Source organism: Poecilia mexicana, unplaced genomic scaffold, assembly GCF_051168715.1.
Source record: "Poecilia mexicana isolate PSO_F unplaced genomic scaffold, ASM5116871v1 scaffold_7, whole genome shotgun sequence".
Classification (NCBI taxonomy): Eukaryota; Metazoa; Chordata; class Actinopteri; order Cyprinodontiformes; family Poeciliidae; genus Poecilia; species Poecilia mexicana.
In genome coordinates, this window is record NW_028263376.1 from 23,043,689 (window position 1) to 23,065,662 (window position 21,974).

The 21,974-nt window shown below is 38.7% G+C and overlaps 1 protein-coding gene across 1 annotated transcript in view; it reads right to left on the reverse strand.

The window, feature by feature from the left end:
* Positions 1 to 21,974, reverse strand: part of LOC106911748 (poly(rC)-binding protein 4-like) — a 46,875-nt gene that overhangs the window by 10,607 nt on the left and 14,294 nt on the right. The window contains exons 2-9 of the mRNA XM_088007285.1: positions 17,970 to 18,159; positions 17,798 to 17,821; positions 15,489 to 15,521; positions 13,884 to 14,000; positions 9,578 to 9,709; positions 8,300 to 8,428; positions 6,846 to 6,920; positions 160 to 231 (exon numbers count right to left, since the gene is read on the reverse strand). Of these exons, the coding sequence (XP_087863411.1) occupies positions 160 to 231; positions 6,846 to 6,920; positions 8,300 to 8,428; positions 9,578 to 9,709; positions 13,884 to 14,000; positions 15,489 to 15,521; positions 17,798 to 17,821; positions 17,970 to 18,077 (690 nt within the window). The 5' untranslated portion in view covers positions 18,078 to 18,159. The remainder of the gene's footprint in view (positions 1 to 159; positions 232 to 6,845; positions 6,921 to 8,299; positions 8,429 to 9,577; positions 9,710 to 13,883; positions 14,001 to 15,488; positions 15,522 to 17,797; positions 17,822 to 17,969; positions 18,160 to 21,974) is intronic.

Genomic DNA, 21,974 nt, shown 5'->3' on the forward strand with positions numbered 1-21,974 from the left:
GATCCTCACAGAGCTAACACTCATTCCTCCACTCTACAGGGGAGTTTAAAGACTAGTGCTTGAAACAAGCTGGCTCCCACAGAGACAGGTTTATTCAAGAGACTTTAAGGAGAATATTACATGTTACACAGACTGCACATCAGGGATCAGTCCACTTACCTGCTGGAGGTCCAGACCACCCTGGGTGACTGAATAGAGAGGGTGGGGGGCGAATTCTGATGCGTCAAAAACCTAAAAAGACATGGAAACAAATGAGGGAGGCAAAAAGAAATTTCAACGCCATGCTAAAGTATTCACACATGTTGAATTTTGCTTCATTTTTTTGCAAAATGCAAACAGGTGTTGACATAGTTTTTTTTTTCTTTCTTGCTGCTCTTCCATTAAGGCCAGAACAGTTGAGTGCATGGCTGATGGTTGTTCTGTCAGTTTTCTTCCACCCGAGCTGTGGATTTCTGCAGCTCCTCTGCAGTTAACATGGTTGCTTTGGCTGCTTCTCTGTGTTAATATCCTTTATTTTGTTTAGGTGGAAGACAGTTTGCCCTGTCAAGTTTGCAGTTGTGTCGTACGTTTAATATTTTCAGATGATGGATTAAATAGTTTTTCAGTGAAGAATGTAAAGCTCGTAATGTTGTTCAAGAAACTGACCCAGTTTTAACCTGCTCCAAAGATTTCCCCTGATCTGGCTGCTGACTTTCTTTGTCTTCATTGTGCTGTTTGTTCTCTAATATTATCTAAAACAGCTGTAATTCGCTGAGATTTAATTTTGGACTCTGTTTACCAATCAGGTGACCGCTGAAGGCCTTTGATTCTATTGAGGTATCAGGGTGAAAGGGACTAAAAACACAAACTCTGCACATTTATTTTTGAAACCCATATACATTTTTTCCTTCCACTTCACAGTTGTGTGCTGCTTTGTTTTGGTCTGTCACATTAAATCCCATTATAGCACATTAAGCTTTCTGGATCTAACTTCACAAAAAGCAAAGATGTTCAGGGGAATAAATACTTTTGCACTCCAATGTATATGTTACCACATTGTCATGCCTGCAACGCTCTGCAAATATTTTAGCTTGGAGTGCAAGTGGGTGGAAGTAAATCTGTGCATACTAGCCACAAGTTTGAGAACTACATATGATGTGAGAATAATAAATAGAAGCTTAAAATGTTTAGTTTATTTTTAGCTGTTGCCACAGATCAAATTTGGTCCGCGATAGCCTCTCAAGCCTGCATTTCTGACACTTTTACACACGTAACAGGCTTATGGGCTATGACTCATTCCATAGACCTTTTCCCACCCTATTTCATTTCCCTCACAGATTTATGCATCCTTATCACGGCACAGCTTTCATTAAAGCCTCCTCTCGGTGACCGACGCCATGCCCCGGGTTTAATTTTATTGCCTATTATGAGGAATATCAGAAACACAGAGTCATTCTGTAAATTGACTCGAGTCTGAAGCAGCACAAACAGTGTCAGAACTGCTGACAGCTATGCAGAATATCTGGCTGCTGCTACAGCCAGAGGAGACGGCAGGCCTCCAGCCTCACTTGCTAATCTTGTGATTCGCTTCACGAGGAGGGGACTGGGGGGGTGGGGGGAGGTGGTCTGAGGGTATCTGCCCCTTCTCAAACAACAGCATCTTTAGAGCTCCAGTCATTTTACACATGCAAAATCCACTCAGGCTCCCACCAGTGACCTTCAATAGGATTCTTGTCTTTACACCAGGGGTAGTTTAAAAAAAAAAAAAAAACAGATGAAAAAGAAAAAAAATGGACCATGCAAGATGCAAGTGCCATCTCCAAGAAACTTTAGGAAGAACTCGGCCTGGTCATTGCCTTCTTACACAACTCCCTTCAGTGCAACATCTGGGATTTCGCCCATTGAATTCAATTTCTCTGCTTGAATTTCAATTGGGCAAATCCCCAACCGGAAGGAGGAGTTGAGAACAGTGACGTTGATTTTCTGTGTTGTTTTAGGATTGCAGTTTGCCATGGCAGCAGATGAAGTGAACAAAGACGTTCAGTCTATGTTGGCTACACTTCCAAACATCGAACTAACATTAACGACCGCTACGTTCAACTCAGCACTTCTCTCTTCGCAGTGGGGGTATGGTTGTTTGCAGCACATGCAATTTCCAGTAAGCTTCATGGCATCAAACTGGCACATTACATATGTCACAGCCAAATGTTAGTGAGTAGGTACAATTTAAAACTTCAACAGAGTCCGCGGCTCCAGCAAGCTATCGTTGCTCAATAGTCAAATGTCCAGACCTTCAGTACTAGAAATACTTTTCATGCCCTAACATGCCACCATTTATATGTGCATTGCCACTTAAAATTGCCCATTGCAAAAAATCACTAAGCCTAATTATTTTGCAATGCAAATTGCCTTCTGAATAAAGTTGCTGATGATACAAGTCTGGCCTCGTTTTAGCTGGTTAAAAATATATATATAAAGGTCTATCCTGTTTTCTTTGGAGGCTGGTTTCTAGACCAAATTTAGAGGGCCCCGTGTAATCTGTGTTTTTTATGAGACACTTAAAAAAGAATTAAACAAAAACAGAGCAATATTTCATCATTTAATATTGTGAACCAAAGAGCCCCTTGTGTCTCCAGAGATTCAGGTTGCAAAACCTGATCTAGCTGATGGAAAGTGTGATCCTATCTCGATACAGCAGCTAAAAGTGCAGCAATATAATTTTTATTTTATTAAATTAATTTGTATTCAAAATAATTTTTATTTTTAATAATACATTGAAAATAAAATTGTGAAGGTTTAAAAATATTTACCACTGAATATTTAAAAAAGACATCTATTTAGTATAATGTCTTGAGAATCCCTCTTGGCCCCCGTCTAGAACCGCCCCTGGGCTGCAGGTCTATGTACACAGTATTTATGTACACAGTATCCATCCTAACTGAAATAATGCGCGTCTTTTCACTCACGTCTGTATTTTTGAAAGCGTTCTGGCTTCTAAGAACATGGAATCGGGTAGGGGACGTTTTAAAAAGACGCAAGTGGATAGCAGCTCACCGCGGCTGCATTATGTCCGTCTCTAGGCAACCGTGACGTTCATCGTCGGTCCATAGAGTTCAGGGGTCCTTTTAGCTCCCGCCACGACAATTTAGCTGTCCTTAATATTTCCCGTGTTTTATTTTGGTCATTATTGTTAAACCTAGTGTTAACAATACACCATGTGTGATAAGCATGTCTATCGGACAATTATGTATCGGTTCAATACGGGACGCACATTTCACACCCAAATATGAGACGACTCTGTATTTTACGGGATGGGTGGCAACCCTATTCAGGGGTGCTGTGATACTGTTTTAGGGGTGTTAAAGCACCCCTAAAACAGGGCTAGAAACGCCACTGGCAAGTATTTGTTTTTCTTTGTGACCCCTAGAGTCACAAAGTTTTTGCATTTTAAAAATCCATTACTCTGCATGCCTCTTGAACTGAATCACTGCTTTGTGACTTGAGGGATTAACCTTCATCTCCATAGCAACGATCAGAACCAAAAACCTTGCCCCAGAAGTCCAGTGAGCTCACTGATGAGGTCATAGATGACACCATGTACATCACAATAGATCAAAGAAGTTCTAAAGCTTGAATCTCAGTGCACCAACCAGGATCTAGATGATCCAAATTTGCACAAATTCATAAAAATGTTTAGCATTTCAAAGGTACTTGTTCCCCTGATTATCCCGGTTGGTCTCGGCGTTGGATACGGCATCAGCTCGGGTATCAAAAAGATATGTGACTATTACTTTCCTGGGAAGGATTCCGACGACGGTGACTGTCAGGTCTCTCAGGATGAAGAGATCGACTGGTTTTGGGAAGGTCTACCAACTGGTAGCCAGGAACAAACTGACCCGGCTGGGGAGGTTTGTTCCGAACAACCAGCAGCTTCAGACCTGACTAAGACCTCACAAGACAGCGCTGAGGACGACAGCACTGTCCTGGAGCAAGCTGACCCGGCTGGGGACGCTTGCTCAAAGTCGATGGATCTTGAGAGCAGGAGTACAGTCGCAGAAGAATCTACCCCGGCTGGGGAAGATTTATCTGTGGCTGACCTCGCAGCCAAAACATTCGCTGAACTGACAGCGAGATATTTGGCTTCATCGATTCACTCGCTGGGTTCGATAGAGAATACTCATGTGAAGGGCACTATAACCAGTGACTTTGAGGTATCCCCGGACGGGGAAGATCTCCCAGAGGAAACTGGAGTCGTTGATTCGACCAGAACTTCTCTGTGTGGTAAGGTCACTGTGTCTTTTGAGTTTTACTCTTCCAGGGACGAGTACAATAATTTGGAACAGAGATAACTCAGGTAAAATGTAATCAGGTTGGGAGACTCATGATATGGACATAAATACCCCATTATACAATTTCAGTTTAAAATTTGTTGAGAACATGTTTAAGTACGTCCCGACTTAAAGACGTTGAGAAGAACTTCTTTACTGTCCTGAACCTGCGGGGATTCAGGCCAACTTATTAGCTTACTTAAATTCATGGGATGAAAAGTTAAAAAGATTTGACAGGTCTCCTGTTTGCAGGTTTCTCTCCGGGCACTCCGGCTTCCTGCCACAGTCTCAACTCACGACTGTTTAGTTAATTGGTATCCAAATTCTCCTTAGATATGATTAAAACATTTTTTTAAATAAAATGGTTGCCTGGGTTCTTCTGTCTTCATGGGGTTTGCATGTTCTCCAAGTGCATTAGTTGGTTCTCTCCTGGTTCTCCAGCTTCCTCCCAGAGTCCAAAAAGATGACTCGTTGACCTTTGCCCCATGTCTTCTCCCCTCTCTTAAAGTTAAAAAGATTTGACAGGTTTCCTGTTTGCAGGTTTCTCTCCGGGCACTCCGGCTTCCTGCCACAGTCTCAACTCACGACTGTTTAGTTAATTGGTATCCAAATTCTCCTTAGATATGATTAAAACATTTTTTTTTTAAATAAAATAGTTGCCTGGGTTCTTCTGTCTTCATGGGGTTTGCATGTTCTCCAAGTGCACTAGTTGGTCTCCTGGTCTTGCAAAACCTGCAAGACCAGGATCTCATGTGGAGATACAACTTCCAACTGTTCGGCATTTGAAGTTGCACAAAGAGGTAAGCGGTACTTTTCTTTTACTATGAGACAACTGGCTAGCTAACGTCGTGTTAGCAACTCTGGGTTACGTTGGTGATACCGCTTCTCTGCATGCTATGTTTAATCATGCTGTATAAATCCGGTTAGCTCAGGGAGCCGGTGGATAGTGAGCGGGGTCCGGATCAGAAAGCAGGTTCTGTACCTGAACTCAGGGAAGAGAGTGTGTCTCTGTCCCATCATAATGATGAACTGGGTCCAGTTCCATCACATGATGGATGGTGGATTCATAAGGGAAACTACCCATCCTGCTCCTGTATTAGTATTTTTCCATAAATACCCCCTCCTCCTCCCACGGTTCTTACGGTAGTTTTACCCCCCCCCCCCCTCCTCTGACAGCAATCAAGTCAAGTTTATTTATATAGCACTCTAAAAACAGATGTAAAAACCTGCACCAAAGTGCTTTACAAAAACAACAATAACATCAATTGCTAAAAAAGAACAGGGTATCAAGCACTACTTCAATTAAATGCCAATGAATAAAAATGAGTTTTTAAAAGCGATTTAAAATGATCCAAGCAGTGGGCAGATCTAATGTAGAAAGGTAAATTGTTCCATAGAAAAGGAGCAGCTACAGAAAAAGCCTGATCTCCTTTCTTCTTAAGTCATTTAGCATTGGAGCGTTGTTTAAAAATGTAAAAAAAAAAAAAACAACTCGAAAAGAAATTCCAAGCTGACGACTTGAGGCTTGACTTGAATTTTGCCTGACTTGACTTGTGACTTGACTTGGAGTTGAGGACAAAGACTTGAGACTTGCAACACAGTGACTTGGTCCCACCTCTGCTATCTATCCAAAAACAGTATAAAATTACTATTCTGCTTCATTAATATCATTGGCCCTCCTCTAACCATTTGTCATTCTGCTCTGTTTTACTGCTACAACAATCACAACATCACAATAATCCACCATGAGACTTATTGTATTTATATATTTTTTCTGATATAATTAAATAAGAAAAATAATGTTGAAACACATATTTTTATTTCCAAGTAGTTGTCCTGGATTTCCACAGTAATAAGCAGATAATTTGCTAAACAATAAACAAATCCAAAGAAAGACAAAAAGATGCAATCACTTTTTAAAGTATAAAAATAACAGGGATAAGTTGTTGAGCTTTCTTTTTTCTTTCCTTTGTTTGTTTCTCTTTCTTTTTTCCTTAAGAGCATAGTATACATAATTGCAAATGGAACTTAAAATAGAAATGACTTATGCCTCATAGATGAAAACACTTAAACTGATTTATGGTGGCAGTTATTTTAGTTTCCTGTCCTCTGTAGTTTTCTTTCTTTTTTTTTTTTTTTTTATTTGGAGACATTTGTTGGTGTGTTGGTGGACAACTTGAAAAGTCAACTAATAACTTACCGGTAATCTTCTAGTTCCCTTTGTCATGATGAGGACATTTTTTCATTTTGGTGAAATATTTTCATAACAAGAAAGTCAACATATTTTAATTAAGTTAAGATATGTTAATTTAATTAACCTTATAAGAAGAAACAAGTCTCCTTATAATTTATTTTAGCTATGACTCGTAACCTCTTAAAATAAAACCCAACAGAAGTAATCATGTCAAATTTATTTTACTGATAATATTTCTTTCTGCATCATTTCCTCTATTCAGGAATTTTTCGGCTCACACTTTTTTTTTTTTGTAAAACTACAGTCTGAAGCCATCCTAAAATCATTTTAATTAAGTTTCTTACCTGGTTCCCTGCAATAAGCAGAGCAGCTGGCGAGGGACTCGGTCGGTAGGGGATGGTGGCACCTTTAGGTGGAGACTGAGGAGAAAAAAACAAATAATCAGAGGCTAAAACCTTTATCAAAGGGAACATAAAGTTATACTCTAAACATGAATCTCATTAAATCAGTGATTGATAAAATTATTATTTTAGAACTAAAATAATAATTCTAAAAGAATAAAATAAAGACGATACTTAAAATATTAGCAATGTTTTCAGCATCTGTCTTTGTCATATTTGTTTTTATTCTTTTTTTTCTGTTTTACATTGACTATGTACAAATACATCTCCAATTATATAATTTAGATAAATGTATTTCCTTCATTAACTCGATTCAGAAAGTTCATAATTATGGCTTACAGCAATTGAGACCTCAAAATGTAATTTGTTTTTGAGCTCCTCTTGCTTCCGTCTTGATTTCATTTTCCAACAGGACTTGCCAACTTGAATCTTTGTCTGAGTTTCACTTTTTGAATTAAATCAGCAAAAAAATAAATTTGCCATAAGCTACAAAAATAAATGTTACATGTTGATAATAGTTGTGTTTTATTATGTGACACACACCGAGGTTGTGGACGGGCTTGGATTACACCTCCACTGACACAGAGTTATTTCAAGATAAAATTATTCAAACGCTGAAAAGAGAAGGCGATTACAAAGCGTACATGATAGTCTACATCTCATAAGGCCTCTGCAGTGTTGATGATGCGCCTTTGAGTTGAAAATGTAGAACAGTCATAAAATCTTTGTATAACTTTGCATAATTTAAATCTTGAGAGCCAAAAGCAAGATGCCGCTGGAACAGAATCCTAATGAAAGTTGCAAGCCTTTGAAGAAAACTGGTTCAAACTAGCAATTAGTCAGCCAGGTCCAGCTGCAGCGCTAAAACAAAAAGCCGCTTGTGCACTTCCATTAACACACATTGAGAAAACCGGGCTCGGGGTTGTTGTTTTTTTTTCTCTCTTTTTCTGCCCTGTCAGATTTCTCAAGAGAGATTTTGTCTATAAAAGTGTACAGAATGTGCTGCTGGCCACTTTATTTTCTGTGAGCAAACTTCTGTCTTTTAGGAGACAGAGCTTTGACCTCAGAGTCAGACCTCCCCACTTCATGTAATGTCCTGTTTTCAGTACAAGTCCTAACATTAAAGAAGCTTGCTCTTTGATAACTGCGTGACCCCCCCTCTACACAATGACTCTCAGTGTGGCTGCGCTAGCTTCAATGCAACGCACTCATAGGAATATTGCATAACAAAGAGGTCATGCAACCAACGAGAAATATGTGAACTACTGCAGCAGTGGAGCCAGAAGCTGTGGGGTGAAACTCTAACCTGCACGTCAACAGCAGTCGTTACCTTCCCGCTGCTGCAGCAGGAAGGCTTTCACAAATGTCAGCAAAGAGAGGAACCGTGTGCCTCCTACCTCCAGGATTACTGTGCAGATGAGCTTGACACACTGGATTACCGAGTCCTGATTCCCAGATATCGTAACCCCTCGCTCAGTAGAGTTGGGCAGCAAATCCCCTGCCACCTGTATCTGAGCTCCTGTGCTCTGTAAATGTTACAGGATACAAAGATCAATTTGTTTGAGGAGATAAGGCCATTCATGATCACGCTGCCGTGACGCTTCACTTTGCTTCGACCGGATTCGATAACAATACGTTTCTTAACCTACCTGGAAGGAGACCAACCGCAAAGGTTGTTAATAAACAGTTTTTATTTTCTTTGTTTATTTTTATTTTTTTTTTGGCATTTAGTGAATGGTCTTTCTATTTTCCAAGAATTCTCATTTATACAAAAAAAAATTTAAAGCAACATTTAAAAGCTAAACACTTTGCTAAAAAAAAACAAACCCATTTGCAGTAGTACAAAACTTATTCACTAAAAAAACAAAAAAAAACATGTATGTTTAAAAAGAAAATACAAATACAGACACATTAAAGGTGCAACCTCATTATCTTTTATGTGTTTTTCTGACAGGTTTCTGTTTTATAAAACGCTATGTTTTTATTTTATTCTATTTGTAAATACAACTCGGGCATAAATATTTTATGTTATGTGCATTGTCTAAAAATGCAAATGCAATCAGAGCTAAAAAATGGGTCCAATGACATATACAACACTAATTAATTAATCAATAAAACATTAATATATGCATGTGTGAGTATCTTTAAATGTAAATGATTTTAGAGTTATTTCCACTAGTAAGTGGCAGAATACTTGGATTCTTTTAGCCTTTGACACAATGGCTCAAAGTTGTTGTACTTGTAGAATTTAAGTTTGCAAATGCAAAGAGATAAAACCAAATTTAGCTTTATAAATGAGGACAGGACGTTGATTTATAGACCATCCAACCTAATCAGGGGTTTGGAGTTGGGGAAGAACCTCAGTGGTCTGGGGTAGATAACTCTCAGACAACAGGGCAAAAACTGCCATAATACACCCCTGTAACCGCATTCATTCATTCATTTGTTTGCTTTTCATTATTTTTTATGGCAACCTGGGTAATAGCTGGACTTTTTTTTAATAGCTTACTTCTTCATTTGCATGGGACTCTTATGCTTGAAGGACGTTAGCCAGGAAACTATGAAATGAAAAGGAAGGTCGCTCACCTCCAGCTACACCCTTCATCTCTCATTTCCAGAAGCAGATTTGCTCTTTTTATATTTCACATATTTTCTGAAATGGATTCATTTCTCACCTCTCTGATCTCCTTTATCTTTGCGCCTCCCTTCCCAATGAGTGAGCCACACTGGCTGGCAGGGATGACCAACCGAAGAGTGACTGGTGGCTTGGAGCTTATGGTGCCATTGGCCACCAGTGCATTCAGGTCCTATGGGGGGAGAGGAAACAGGGTGAAATAATTATTTGAATGCAGAAAACAAGAAGTGAGAGGAATATATTTCCTGCTGCAACCCTCAAACTATAGCTAAAGTCTGTTGTATCCATGCTGGTTGAAGAATCATAAATTGTCAGGTACAGGCGAAATTCCCAGGAGGCTGGGAAGGAATCTCTTCTTCACCCCTGTCTGTTGTCTTTAATGACATTTCAAACGTTTAATAAAACCGCAGGAATCTATGCAACAGAGAAAGCAGTAACCACATGGAAGATTGTGGGGAAAATGTGCTGCTCACTTCTGCAGCCTGAGACTGAATCCAGGAGGATCAGTTTGAAAGAGCTGAATTTAAAAAAGATATACTGTTTTATATACACTGTTTTATATGCATTTTATGGTATGTTTCAAATCATGTGATGTGTACATACTGCTACTTCGATTTTCTTAGTACTGAGGCTTAGTTAAAAATCTAATTGAAACAAAGGGTTCGAAATCATTTGTTGTTTCCATTATTATTCACCTGTTTATCGTGCTGAGACAGGCTGACGGCTAATAGGTTATTTTAAAGGCTGAAAAAGCAGACTGCGAACTACCGACCGGCAACTCTAAATCCTATTGATCGATAGGCTCAATTGGTGAGCTGACAGCAATTCTTTAGAACCAGCAGTTATCCTCCTGCTTTCAGTCATCTGGACCAACTGCTAGAGGACCTGAATGCTGCAATTACATGCAACTCACAGTAAAAATTTAACAAATCTCTTTATCAAAAATTTATAATTTTCATTGCTTGATAAAAAAAAAAAAAAAAAAAGTATCTGGGCCAAATACCTTGTTAAGATTTGGAGTAGAAATGGAGAAGATACACCTGTCGACCGTCTATTATTAAATGACAAACAGGATATAAAACTGTAAAGTCTGGGAGTTTTTGATCTGTAGCTTTCAGCTAGTTGATGTGAATATTGTATTCGTAAAAAAAAAAAAAAAAAAAAACCTCTCAAAATTCCTTACTGTTTAATTCAGGTAGACAGAAATGAGTCTCTTATCAAGCACAGATTTATTTTTTACCTCTTATTTTCCAGCAGTATTGATTTGCTGGAAGGCGGTGCTTTTATTTGTGTTCCACCTTCATGCTAGAAACACAACCTGTGCAAGTTGCCATGGTGATGCAGCATGGCAAAAGATGAACCACATATAGGGCTCTAAAAATCCAGAGTTGAGCCAAAGGTTATTTCAGCGAGCAACAAATTCTGCATTATTTCATGTTTTCATACAGCAAATGAAAATATTAATATTTGTAGTGTCTTGCAAATGCACTCATGGGTCTTGGTAGAGTTGAGAGTGATACTGAATATCATCACTTTATCTTAAAATAACGGTCTTTGTCATTTTTGTACTAAAGTTAAAAATGCAGCCTGAAACTACATTTTTAGATATTTAGGTATCGAACCAGTACAAAGTACATACAGGGCCACTATAACAGATAATAACACCTTTAGTTTTCATTATTTAAGTTTGATATATCATTAACTTCTGACATTTAGGTGTTTTTATGTTGAGAAAGAGACTTTCTATCAACACTGGCTTTTTTTCTTCTCACTTTTCTATAAAGACCAGATTACATGTCTGCCTGACTGAGCTGGGAATTTCTGCCGCTTCTGCAGAGTAATCATGGTCCTCTTGGCTTGTTTTGGTCTGGGTCTTGGTAGTTGAGGTACCTTTCTTGCCTTTCTTTCTATTTTCAGATAACAGTTTTCTGTGAGATGTTTCAACATGGGGAGATTGTTTTATCACCCAACTCTGTTTTAAGCGTTACCCATGTCTAACCTTGGTCTTCACGATGCTGTTTTATTTTTTGTTTTTTTCGTTAACAAACCTCTTATGTACTGACAAAATGACTTCATTTACTTTTCTGGGGGCATCATTGTAAAGGGAACTGAATCCAAATGCACTATGACCTTTATTTGTCCCATTTCACAATTAATTGTTATTTTTGCATTGCTCTCTTTCTAACATATTAAAGGGAGTGGTTGTTGTAAACATCGCTTTATATTTTTCTTCATGAAACAAATAGGAGCATATTTATTAGTTGTCTTGATTTATATTTTAAAATGCATTGCTGTGGTAAAAAAGGAATGCTATAAAGCTTAAAATGTCCCGCTATTTGCAGCTGCACAGTGTGAACAGTTCAACTACATCTATAACCTGGCTCTCGACACAAAATGTGAATCGCTTCTTTTTTGCTGACAGGAAGCTGTTAACATGTTAAAGGTTATCTGATGAAATGGCCATCCAAAGTTAATATTTAAATGTACAGAATTGGAAGAATGTTAATGCAGATATGATTTTGTTGCATTTGCAATTTAAAATTCATTAGTTATGCTGTTTGCCATTTGAGTTAAATATTTAATTAAATGAATAATTTTCCCCCTTTCAACATTTGACATGTAAATGTACCACCTCACCTTCAAAATCCCAGCAAAAATGGATTTCTTCTCATCAGTGGTTGGTATTAGTGCCAGTTTTGCTGCTAAAACCAGTTTAACTCATGAGGGGAACATGAGCTTATGGATGTGCATCCGTGGGCAATTTTACTCATGAAATAAATCACACAATAATTCAAATAACTGTGAACTTTAAGTTTAAAGGGATATTTTGATGAGCCTTTTGTGTCTCCGTGCTTCATGGCCATATTTAGTGAGGCGGATCGGGCTCTCTTGACGTCTCGTCTCATTAGAAGAGGAACACGCAGATTCTGGGCACCCTTTTCTTGATTTGATCTAAATATAATCACCACATCTAAATATTCTCGAGCATTCCTATACTTTCTCAATGTGATGTTGGAACAAGGCTCTTAAAGCAAAGACAGCAGTTCTCACAGGCACTTTTAATGTAAAGCTGGTCTCCTCACATGCATTCCTTAAAGTGTAATTAACAAATCAACTTCTGTTTTTGCTAATAAACTGTCTAAAGAGGCTAATTGGGGTTCTTTCATTTTGTGCAAATGTTGACATTGTTGTGTAAATTTGTTTAGTTCTGCAATATTTAGCTTTTGGAGCGAAGTTACACTAAAGACTGTTGTATTCCTGACCTGGGACATGTTGATTCTGGTCATTGAGTGTTTGCATTTGCAAAAATATGACTGAAACATTGTTAATCAACAGCAAACTAAGAAGTAAATTAACTTGCACTGCTGTGATAGAGACAGAAAAAACGTCTAATCTGTTCAAAAACAATCTGATTATTCCCTTTGTTTTTAATTAAAGGTGTCAGACATTCAATAACCCGACTATACGGTGGAAACCGCACACAGTGGGTAGGCCAGCGCATTGCCATGGAAACTCAGGAGTTTCAGGGATGAAACGAGGTGAATGTGAAAGATCTTTAATGAAAACTGCACTGTGCTCCTGCAGTGTGTATTTTTACTGGGGGGTGTTGGCCTGAGCATCTGTTTTCTTGTCAGACGTTGCTGTGGGGCCTTAGCTGAGAGGAATTTCCACTAAATTAATTAACGTTGTGCTAGACAGTCACCAGGGGACGTTACGGATTGAGAAGCCTAGATCAGACATGTACAATCACCTCGCATCAGCAGGTATACATTAGTTGCAGTTACTATTTTTTTAGGCTGAACCCAACATGTTTCACCTTAATGTGTTTGGTCGTCAAAAGTTATCTGTCAGCCATACATGAAATTTGTAACATTTTTCTACATTTTGTCATACGATGATCACAAACTTTAATGTGTTTTATATAGATTTTATGCTACAAAGTAACATCTGCACAGTTTTCAAAACAATCTCACCTGCAAGCACATTAAATGCTTTGAAATATTGAAATAGTACTTTTTGTCTTTTAATGTTTTACACTGGACTGTGATCATTAGCTTTAAGAACACATTTAGGGAAGAACGTGAGGTGAAGCTCATGAGCTGATATCTTGTTATCATCTGGTGAAATGTGTTTTTGCACTTTATCCAGACTTCAAACGGAAGCTTTATTTATGACTCCATTATGACTATGGCCACATCCTAATATCTCACTACTAGTGTTTTCTGCTCTTATCTCAATTTGTTTCATCAAACCCCCTCAGAAGGTTGAAATTATGATTGATCTGCTGTTTTCATCTCTCGCAAATTAGCAGTAAACTGTTGAGATGTTGAGTGTGTCACACCGACCTCCTCCAGTTTGTACGTGATCATGGTGAAAGCTCTGAAAACGCTCTCCGTGGAGCCGGTGATGGTGATGATCCTCTCCGGACAGGAACCCTCTGAGATGTTGACACGCGCGCAGCTCTGTGGAGCAGTCAGCAGACAGCATTTCAACATTTCAAACATTATCTGTAAAACAACTGAGAAAGAAAGAAACAAGGAGACATCTTTACTTTTTCTTTCTTGCTGAGAGTAAGACTGCTGATTTCATGATAGAGGTTAAAATAATACGCTGCAGCCAGAAGATGGATTTGATCTTTGTCTTACGTCTTAGAATCTGATGCAATGACGTCGTAATAATATTTTGGATAATAATTCAGATTTTCATAGAGTAAGCTTCTGTACAGTTCTGTGAAATTAGAGCGAGTAAGGTAACTTTTAGTCATACAAAATAATCCATTTCACCTCTTTCTGGTTTAGTTTTTTTTTTTTAAATAAGTATTATTTTAATGAAAAAAAAAAGGTTTTTTGAGGTTGTTTGATGTTTCTAAATTAGGTACAGATACACAAGCTTCATCCCACAGTCCAAAAATGTGCATGTTAGGTAAATTGGTCTCTCTAAATTCCCCTCAGAGGTGAGTTTTATGTGCCTGTCTGCTTGTCCTGTGTGCCTCTGCATTGCCTTGTGATAGACTGCCAGCCTGTCCAGATTGTACTCCAATGACTACTTAAGATTGACAACAGCTTATTAACCCTAATTTAGACTTTAAAGATTTTTTTCATCCATCATGAAGATTCATGAAAAGTTGAATTAAGCTGTTATTTCTTTGTGGTAGAGTCCAGGCTTGAACAGCTTTTCAAACGTAGATAAAGGATGAAAGTGGATAAGATATTTTACTAAATGCAACTCTGATCTCCTTTAATTATGACTCCTGGGACATTTTTATCTGGGTTTTCGAAAGTTTTATTTTTTTTTTTATTTTTTTTTTATTTTGCCTTTAAGGTCATTCAAAGTTTCAAGACAGGGTTTAGAGGAAGACGCTCTCAGAGAAACTGAAGCAACAAAGGTCAACACTGCCTGAGTGGACGGCTGGAAGGCTACCATGGCTGACTACTTCATCCTGCAGCTCTGCACAGCTGCATTGTCCAATGGCCTCACTGTTCCTCTGTTTATCCTTCTGCCTCATAAAGCACAGCATTAAACCTTTTCAGTAGTGAAGGAATCAAATATGCCGCCACGAGTGTCAGTCTAATTACTTTTTAATACTGAGAGCTAACCAAGCGGCATTAGTTTGGCTGCACTCTTGAGATTCATAAAGAGGGAAATCGGGGGACAAGTGGAGAGAAAAAGGGAAGCTGCTTTAATTGGGAAAGGGAAAGACGAAAGGGATTTGTTGAGCTTCGCTTTGGGAGAGCGGAGAGAAAAGGTTTAGATTGAAAACGTGTTTTCATTACCCAAAAGGAATTTCAAGCAATGTATTTGTTAGGAATGCTTTTCAGCTCGCTAAGTGTAACAGAAATTGTGAAAATGTGACTAAAAGCGAAAGAGAAAATGTGTCTTCATTAGTCAGAGCACAAATGATAAAAAAAAAAAAAAAATGCCACTTAGGTCTAAAGTCATGGATAGTTTACCTCTTCTCGTATTCGCTTCACGGTCTCTCCTTTCTGAAAAAGACAAGGGCAGCTTTAAACAAAGATGAACATGATTCAGCGTCAACATAGCAGCATATTCAACCCCTTAGTAAACCTCAAGCTCTAAACCCTTACATTCAGAAGAAAGAAAAAGTCATTCTGCAGCGCATCCTAGAGATGCCCTCTGCATAAAAACATTATCAGAAATACACTGCTTTGTAAAAGTAACTCGATCCTCTGGAACTTTTTCACATTTTGTTTTAACCACAAACTTGAATGTATTTTACTGGGATTTTATGTGACAGATATTTAGGGTATACCTAACTCCATTCCATTACAGGTACGTATTTTGCTAGGTGTATCTAATTTATTTATTTTTTGTTTTAAGTTGTAAAATGACACAAACAGACATTCCTTGATTACAAGACATTAAGTTATGTAAAATTTTGCCAAAATACTTAATTAGAGTGAAATGAGATGTGAAAATTAAGATTTGTTCAGGATGATATACTGTTTGACATGTAAGGGAAAATGTTACATTTTGATCTGATATGACCAGACCATCTCTTTCCAAATTTGGCCATAAAATGAACTTCTGTAAAATGCAGAATATGACAACAAATCAGCCTTTTTCTTGCCAGTATTCCATAAATGTCCTATTAATGAAATGCATTACCAGTGTTCATCGGGTTAACAGACTCTGAGCTGTGAATCTCAAAGTTAACCTCTTGGCTGCTTGTCTGAGTAATGCTTTCCTTCCACAACTTTTTCTGTTTCATGTTTTGGTAGGTTAACAGTTGTGCAATGCTCTTTTCTGTTTTCCATAAGACACGTACGTATATAAACTTTAATCCACATCTGGCTTAAAAACTGCCACTGTGTGAGCACCTGCGAGGGAAAACAGCATGTGACAGATTTGTGTCACGACCTCTGCAGGCTCTTTGAATGCTTCTTCTACTCCATCTTACTTTTTTTTTTTTCTGCTAATGTCCGTCCAAACTATTCTCGCCCTTATCTTCAATCTGATACCTTTCAAAAATATCAACAGAGGCATCGACTCACAGCTCAACAAACCTGTCACTTTTTGTGTTCCTGGAAAACAAAATCTAACATTTACAGTGTATTTGTTGGTAGCCTGTAACATGGGGAAGAGACGTGATGTTCGCCCCAGAGATGGGAAGGGCGGAGACGTACTCTATCAGTTCAGCTGCTCCACATCAAGTGCTTCTCTCTGACAAGCTGCACTTTGCAGACCAGACTCATCTCTGTCTTTCTTCATATCTCCTCCTCTCTGTTTTCATCCTTTGTTTTCCCTCCGACTTATTGTTTCCTGCCATGCACTTCGCATCCATTGTGACATCTTTCTTTCCAATCAACTGCGTTCACTTTTTTTTCTTCTTCTTCTTCTTCCTCCCACTGATGTCTTTTAAGGCTCAAACTCAGGGGGGAGCAGAGGAAGCAACCCACCACCGACACACCTTTCGTGGCAGACGCTAAAAGTGCTCACATGGGGCCAACGCTAATACGCCTTTGGAGCTCGATTTCAACAAGAGGCTTGCAGTCAATGGACTAATGGTTTTGTTTGATGGATTACTGTGGTGCTTTATGGGAGGAAGGGGGCTGGTGAGGAGGTCTAGAGAGAGGCTTGGATGGAGGCAATTATATTTCGGATGGCGATATTCAGAGTGAGAGCTGTTCGTTAGAGGGTATTGGTATACTTTTGAAAATAAAAACAGAATCAGGATGCAGTGAAATGTTACACAAACACTTCAGTTGACATGCAGAGTTCCTATTTAGGCTGGAAATGTATGCAATTTGATTTCACTATTTTTCATATGTGAAAAAAAATGACAGAACAAGCAAATAAATGTATTGCTATACATAAATTTTAACTTAGTTTTATAGTTGTTTTTAAAGTCTTTGTGTCATCCCTCCCATGTGTCATCTTTTCTTCCTTGTCTATTTCTTCTTTTTTTGGTTATTTTTTTTTCTATCTTACCTTGTCTTCCTTGTGTTCATCTTCTGTCCCTCCCATGTTTTCAATCCATCTCTTTTCTTCCTCCCTTTTGTTTTTCATCTCTTCCCTCATTGTTTCCTACCTCCCTTCTTTCCTTATATCCCCCCTTTTCTCCACAAGGTCCTCCTTTCTTCCTTTCTTGCATTCTTGTTTTCTACCTTCTTTTTTCCAACCTCTCTTGTACATGAGACCATACATCAGGAAAAAAATACACTTTAAAAACAGTATTAACCCTGTCAGAGTGATTATAGCTCTGATCATGTTCAAATAGAAGTAATTGAAAAATCCTCACCTTTCCTATGATGCTGCCTACTTCCTGTACACAGAGAAGGAAAAAAATAGTTAAAGCCATAAAAGAAGCAAAAACATAACCCAACATTGGGAGACAAATTTATTATTTATGAAGCTGTCGCAAATCTTGTGTTTGCAAAGCGGCCTTCGGCATACAATTATTCATAACCAACCTTTCCGTGCATGAGCAGTCGTAGTGTGAGGGTCACTCCCAAGCCCCCGTCTCCGAAGTCCTGCTCACAGTTCATGACGATGTGGGAGTGGCACGCAGGGAGACGCATGAACAAGGCTCATTCGCTGGTCACGTGGGCGAGCGAAGGCCACGACTCGTTCTCTGGCTCGCCGATGTCTTTCAGTTCTGATCTAAGAGAGAAAATGAAAGTTGAAATGATGACGTTCCCAGTTTTCATCTATGCGCACGGGAGCTTTTTATTGCAGTTGTTGCTTTTCAAGGACTCAGAAACATTCAACAGCCTCCTCACTTATTGGCATCGAAGACAAGCATGTGCATCTATCTATCTATTAAAAATAACCCCACCTTTCATTCAAGTGTATTTATTCAGTTTGGGGGGGGGGAGCCATGATTCTCCAGGCTTCTGAAACTATCTTTTCAAAGGCACACTTGGAAACAAAGAGGGAAGGTGCTCTTGGTTGCATGTAGTCAAGTTTATTTTCTTATTTAAAATGTTTTTAAAGTCACAATGGCAATTGTAATGTCTAATCTAGCATATTTTAATATGCTATGCTTGTTATAACTGGCAATTAACAAATAAGAACAAAAATACAATACGTAACAATATATTTAATGCAAAGATGTATTAAAATGTGGAGGTTTGCTGTCTAGATTTAATATGGTTCATGTTCATCATTTATTGAACATTATATGGCCTCATTAACTCTACTGGCTGCATTGTTGTTTTTGGAAAATGGATGCTTGTGCTGCTCCTCCCTGCATCAAATCGAAGATAAATTCTAGTACATTTATAGAATCAAAAGGCTCTGAGGCTGCATGCTGCAGTTTCATGTGCAGGACTTCTTCATTAGCTGAAGTTGATTTAATATTAATGGAGATATTCATAGCAAAGTCATAATGAACAGTACTCTGTGTGCTATTGACCAGAGGCACCAGCAGAGTCAGCAGTGTTCCTGTTTGGGCATCCAAACAGTCTGAGTATAACCAGGAACAACTGAGTTATCCGCATCTCTGCGACATGTTTCTCCCACAGTGAGCATTGCTATTTTTTTGTCAACAGAGTAGCAACATATTATTTTCTTCTTCACATGCGTGGATCAGATTCCTTCGAGGTTAATCTAACTGATTTTGAATTGTGACGGAGGTGATAAAAGTGCACGTGTTTAGAGCTTCAGTCAAAAGTCGGGTTTTATCTGCCCCATCTAAGCGACCTAGATCAAAACGAAACAAAGATACAGAAATTATAATCAGGCGGTAAACGAGAAGCATCTGCACTGATTCCAGCGGCAGGAGCTCTGTGCGTGTCAGCCATGTGCCACTCGGTGTGGAGATTAATGTGGGAGTCACCTGGCTGCTCACACTTTCAGCGTGATGTGTATAATTAGTTCGTGTTCTCACTGATTTATGTTTGCCAGTGGGAACATGGAAATAGAACAGTAAGCAGAACCTGCATTTAGCTATATTCTCAGACTTATTGTTGACTTTATGTAACCCATATCTATATCTCAAAATGCAGTTTGAGTTTTAAATAACCGCTCTGTTGAACCCAGATGAGACTTGATTGGGCCCCAGTAACTTCGTGGAAACCCATAGCCCAAAATGAACAAGAACAACAACAGGTTGTTATTGAAAAACAAACAAACAAAAATGTGTTTAAATCTTTCAGTTTATTAGTTTAAAACCACTGCTGTGGTTTTCACTGTTGACTCAACCATATTGCAGGATATGAAAGAAAAAAATAAAACTGTTTTAACTTACTAAGACGTTTAACGCCTACTATCTTTCGTCACCTTGACAGTACTCCTTACTTGCAAAAATGTTCACACAAATTCAGTTTCTATTGATTTTCTAGCAGATTTAAAATTATTTGAGTTGAATTAAAGATATAAGCAAATAAAATGAGTAAAACACAGCAAAACAGAACTACCTTTAATGCATACTCTCACATTATAACACAGTGACAATATACAATGTTTACTATATGTTCACTTGATTTCTAAAGGACACATCAGGCTCAGCAACATCATAACAACAAAGCTGCACCCAAACCTCAGAATTAAACATATTTATTAAATAAATAGATTTATTGAGTATACAAGATCCTTGTTTGAGATTTATGAAGCCTGTATTTATGCCTGAAAACACAAGAATGTCTTTTGCGACAAGATAACCTGGCACGGTATCTGTATTTGTGAAAACAACAAGTGTTTCCCTCAGTTGGTTATTGTGTATAATTTTATGAGCTGGATGCATCGTCGCAACGCCTGTTTCAAGTTGGAGCCTTGAAAACTTTCCATGGACCATTACAAAGCCCAGCGTCTGTTCAAAGCTACGTCTCTGTCATGATGAAAACAATTTCTACGTATTTGATTGACTAATTGAACAACAGACTAATACAAATCAGTTTCTCATAATTAGATAAAATGAGTCCACAGCCAACAGTGGAATCCTTCATTAACATGGATCATATGAACCACAAATAATTGTTTTCTCTCATAATCACTGAGTTGCTTGTTTGTCTGCCAAATGCATTCCAACCAGCCTACAGTTGAACTGTATTCCAGCCTACTGCTGCAGTCCTGCTGCCTGATGAATGTGAGTCTTTTTATTTTTATTTTTTATTTTTTATGAAGCTCCAAGCCATCTACTGAGCTATGTGAAAACATCACATTTAATAAATAGCTGTTATTTTAGATATGAGATTCAGTTCCCCCAGAGACCTGTGCGTGGGCAGGTTTATTGTTTTCACTTAGTGCAGCAAGGCCACCACTATGTAACTGATTTATTTAGTTTATGTGCAAGCATCTTTCTTAAGACGTCACCAAGCCTGACACTTCCTGTGAGTTTTATATTCCCGCCATGGTCGTGAAACAAAGCGACATGCCAGGCCGTCACAATGCGGCTCTAAAGCACATATCTGTGGTGTCGCCTTGCCAGGGTGGATTCCAGCGAATAGACCCAGCTCTGCTTTATGAAAGGCCTGCCTATTAGACTGTCTTACTCAAATATCACTTTGAGACTCATCTTCTTTCACCTTCCCATAAATATCCAACAAAATCCAACTGTTTGACTCAAGATAAGCGTTTTTTCTTTTCTTCTTCTTCTTGCTCTTAGCTACTAATGTATGTCCAAGCAATCAGGGCTCAATGCCTCCTGAACACGTGTTATCGCAGAGCACATTTGAGCAGCCTGTGGGCTAACTCAATTCCATTAGGCATGGAAAGGCATGGCTAAAATGTTAGCACTTTATTGTATTAGGAGTTAATGGTTGGAGGGATCATTATGTGCATCTCCGTGGGTTGATAACAAGGCATGTGCTTTGTGTCTCTGTGAGGGCGGTGAGCCTCTGAACTCCTCATTTCCAGAATCCCAAGCAGCAGCGTTCCGCGATGAACAGAGAGGCCCTCTGTTCTAAATTAGACCTGGTAACTCAGAACAGAAAATTAGCAAAGTGCAGACCTTGGCACAGGCTGCCAAAATGCAGACAGACCCGGGGAAGAAAGGCAGAGAGCTCATCCTGCTCCTTATTCACAGACTTTAGAACCCTTTTGTTGCTCTGACTGACTGAACGCATTACATGTGAGCTCCAGTTGTGAGTCACCATTTGTAGTCATATCTGCTGCACTCCAAATTAAGCATGACTGTGATGACACACACAAAACACACACAAACAAATGTCCAAAGGAGAAAATTATTCATTGTATTGCTGACTAAGTAAGTTACACTCAGAATTGCTACCGAATTATCTATCAACACAACAGCAAAGCGACACAGTGCTACAACGGTGAAGGTTAGATGACCGTTATGTTAAATGCAGGACATATGAGGAAACCAAGCAGGACTCAGCTTGGCGGCTAAAACGGATGAACTCCGAGGAAGTGATGAAATAAGAAGATAGTGTTGCTTCCAGCTGCTTCCAGTAGCAACTGTGACTGCTACTGCAGTGGAAGTAATGTGATTTGGTTGGTTAAAAATTAAGAGCTAA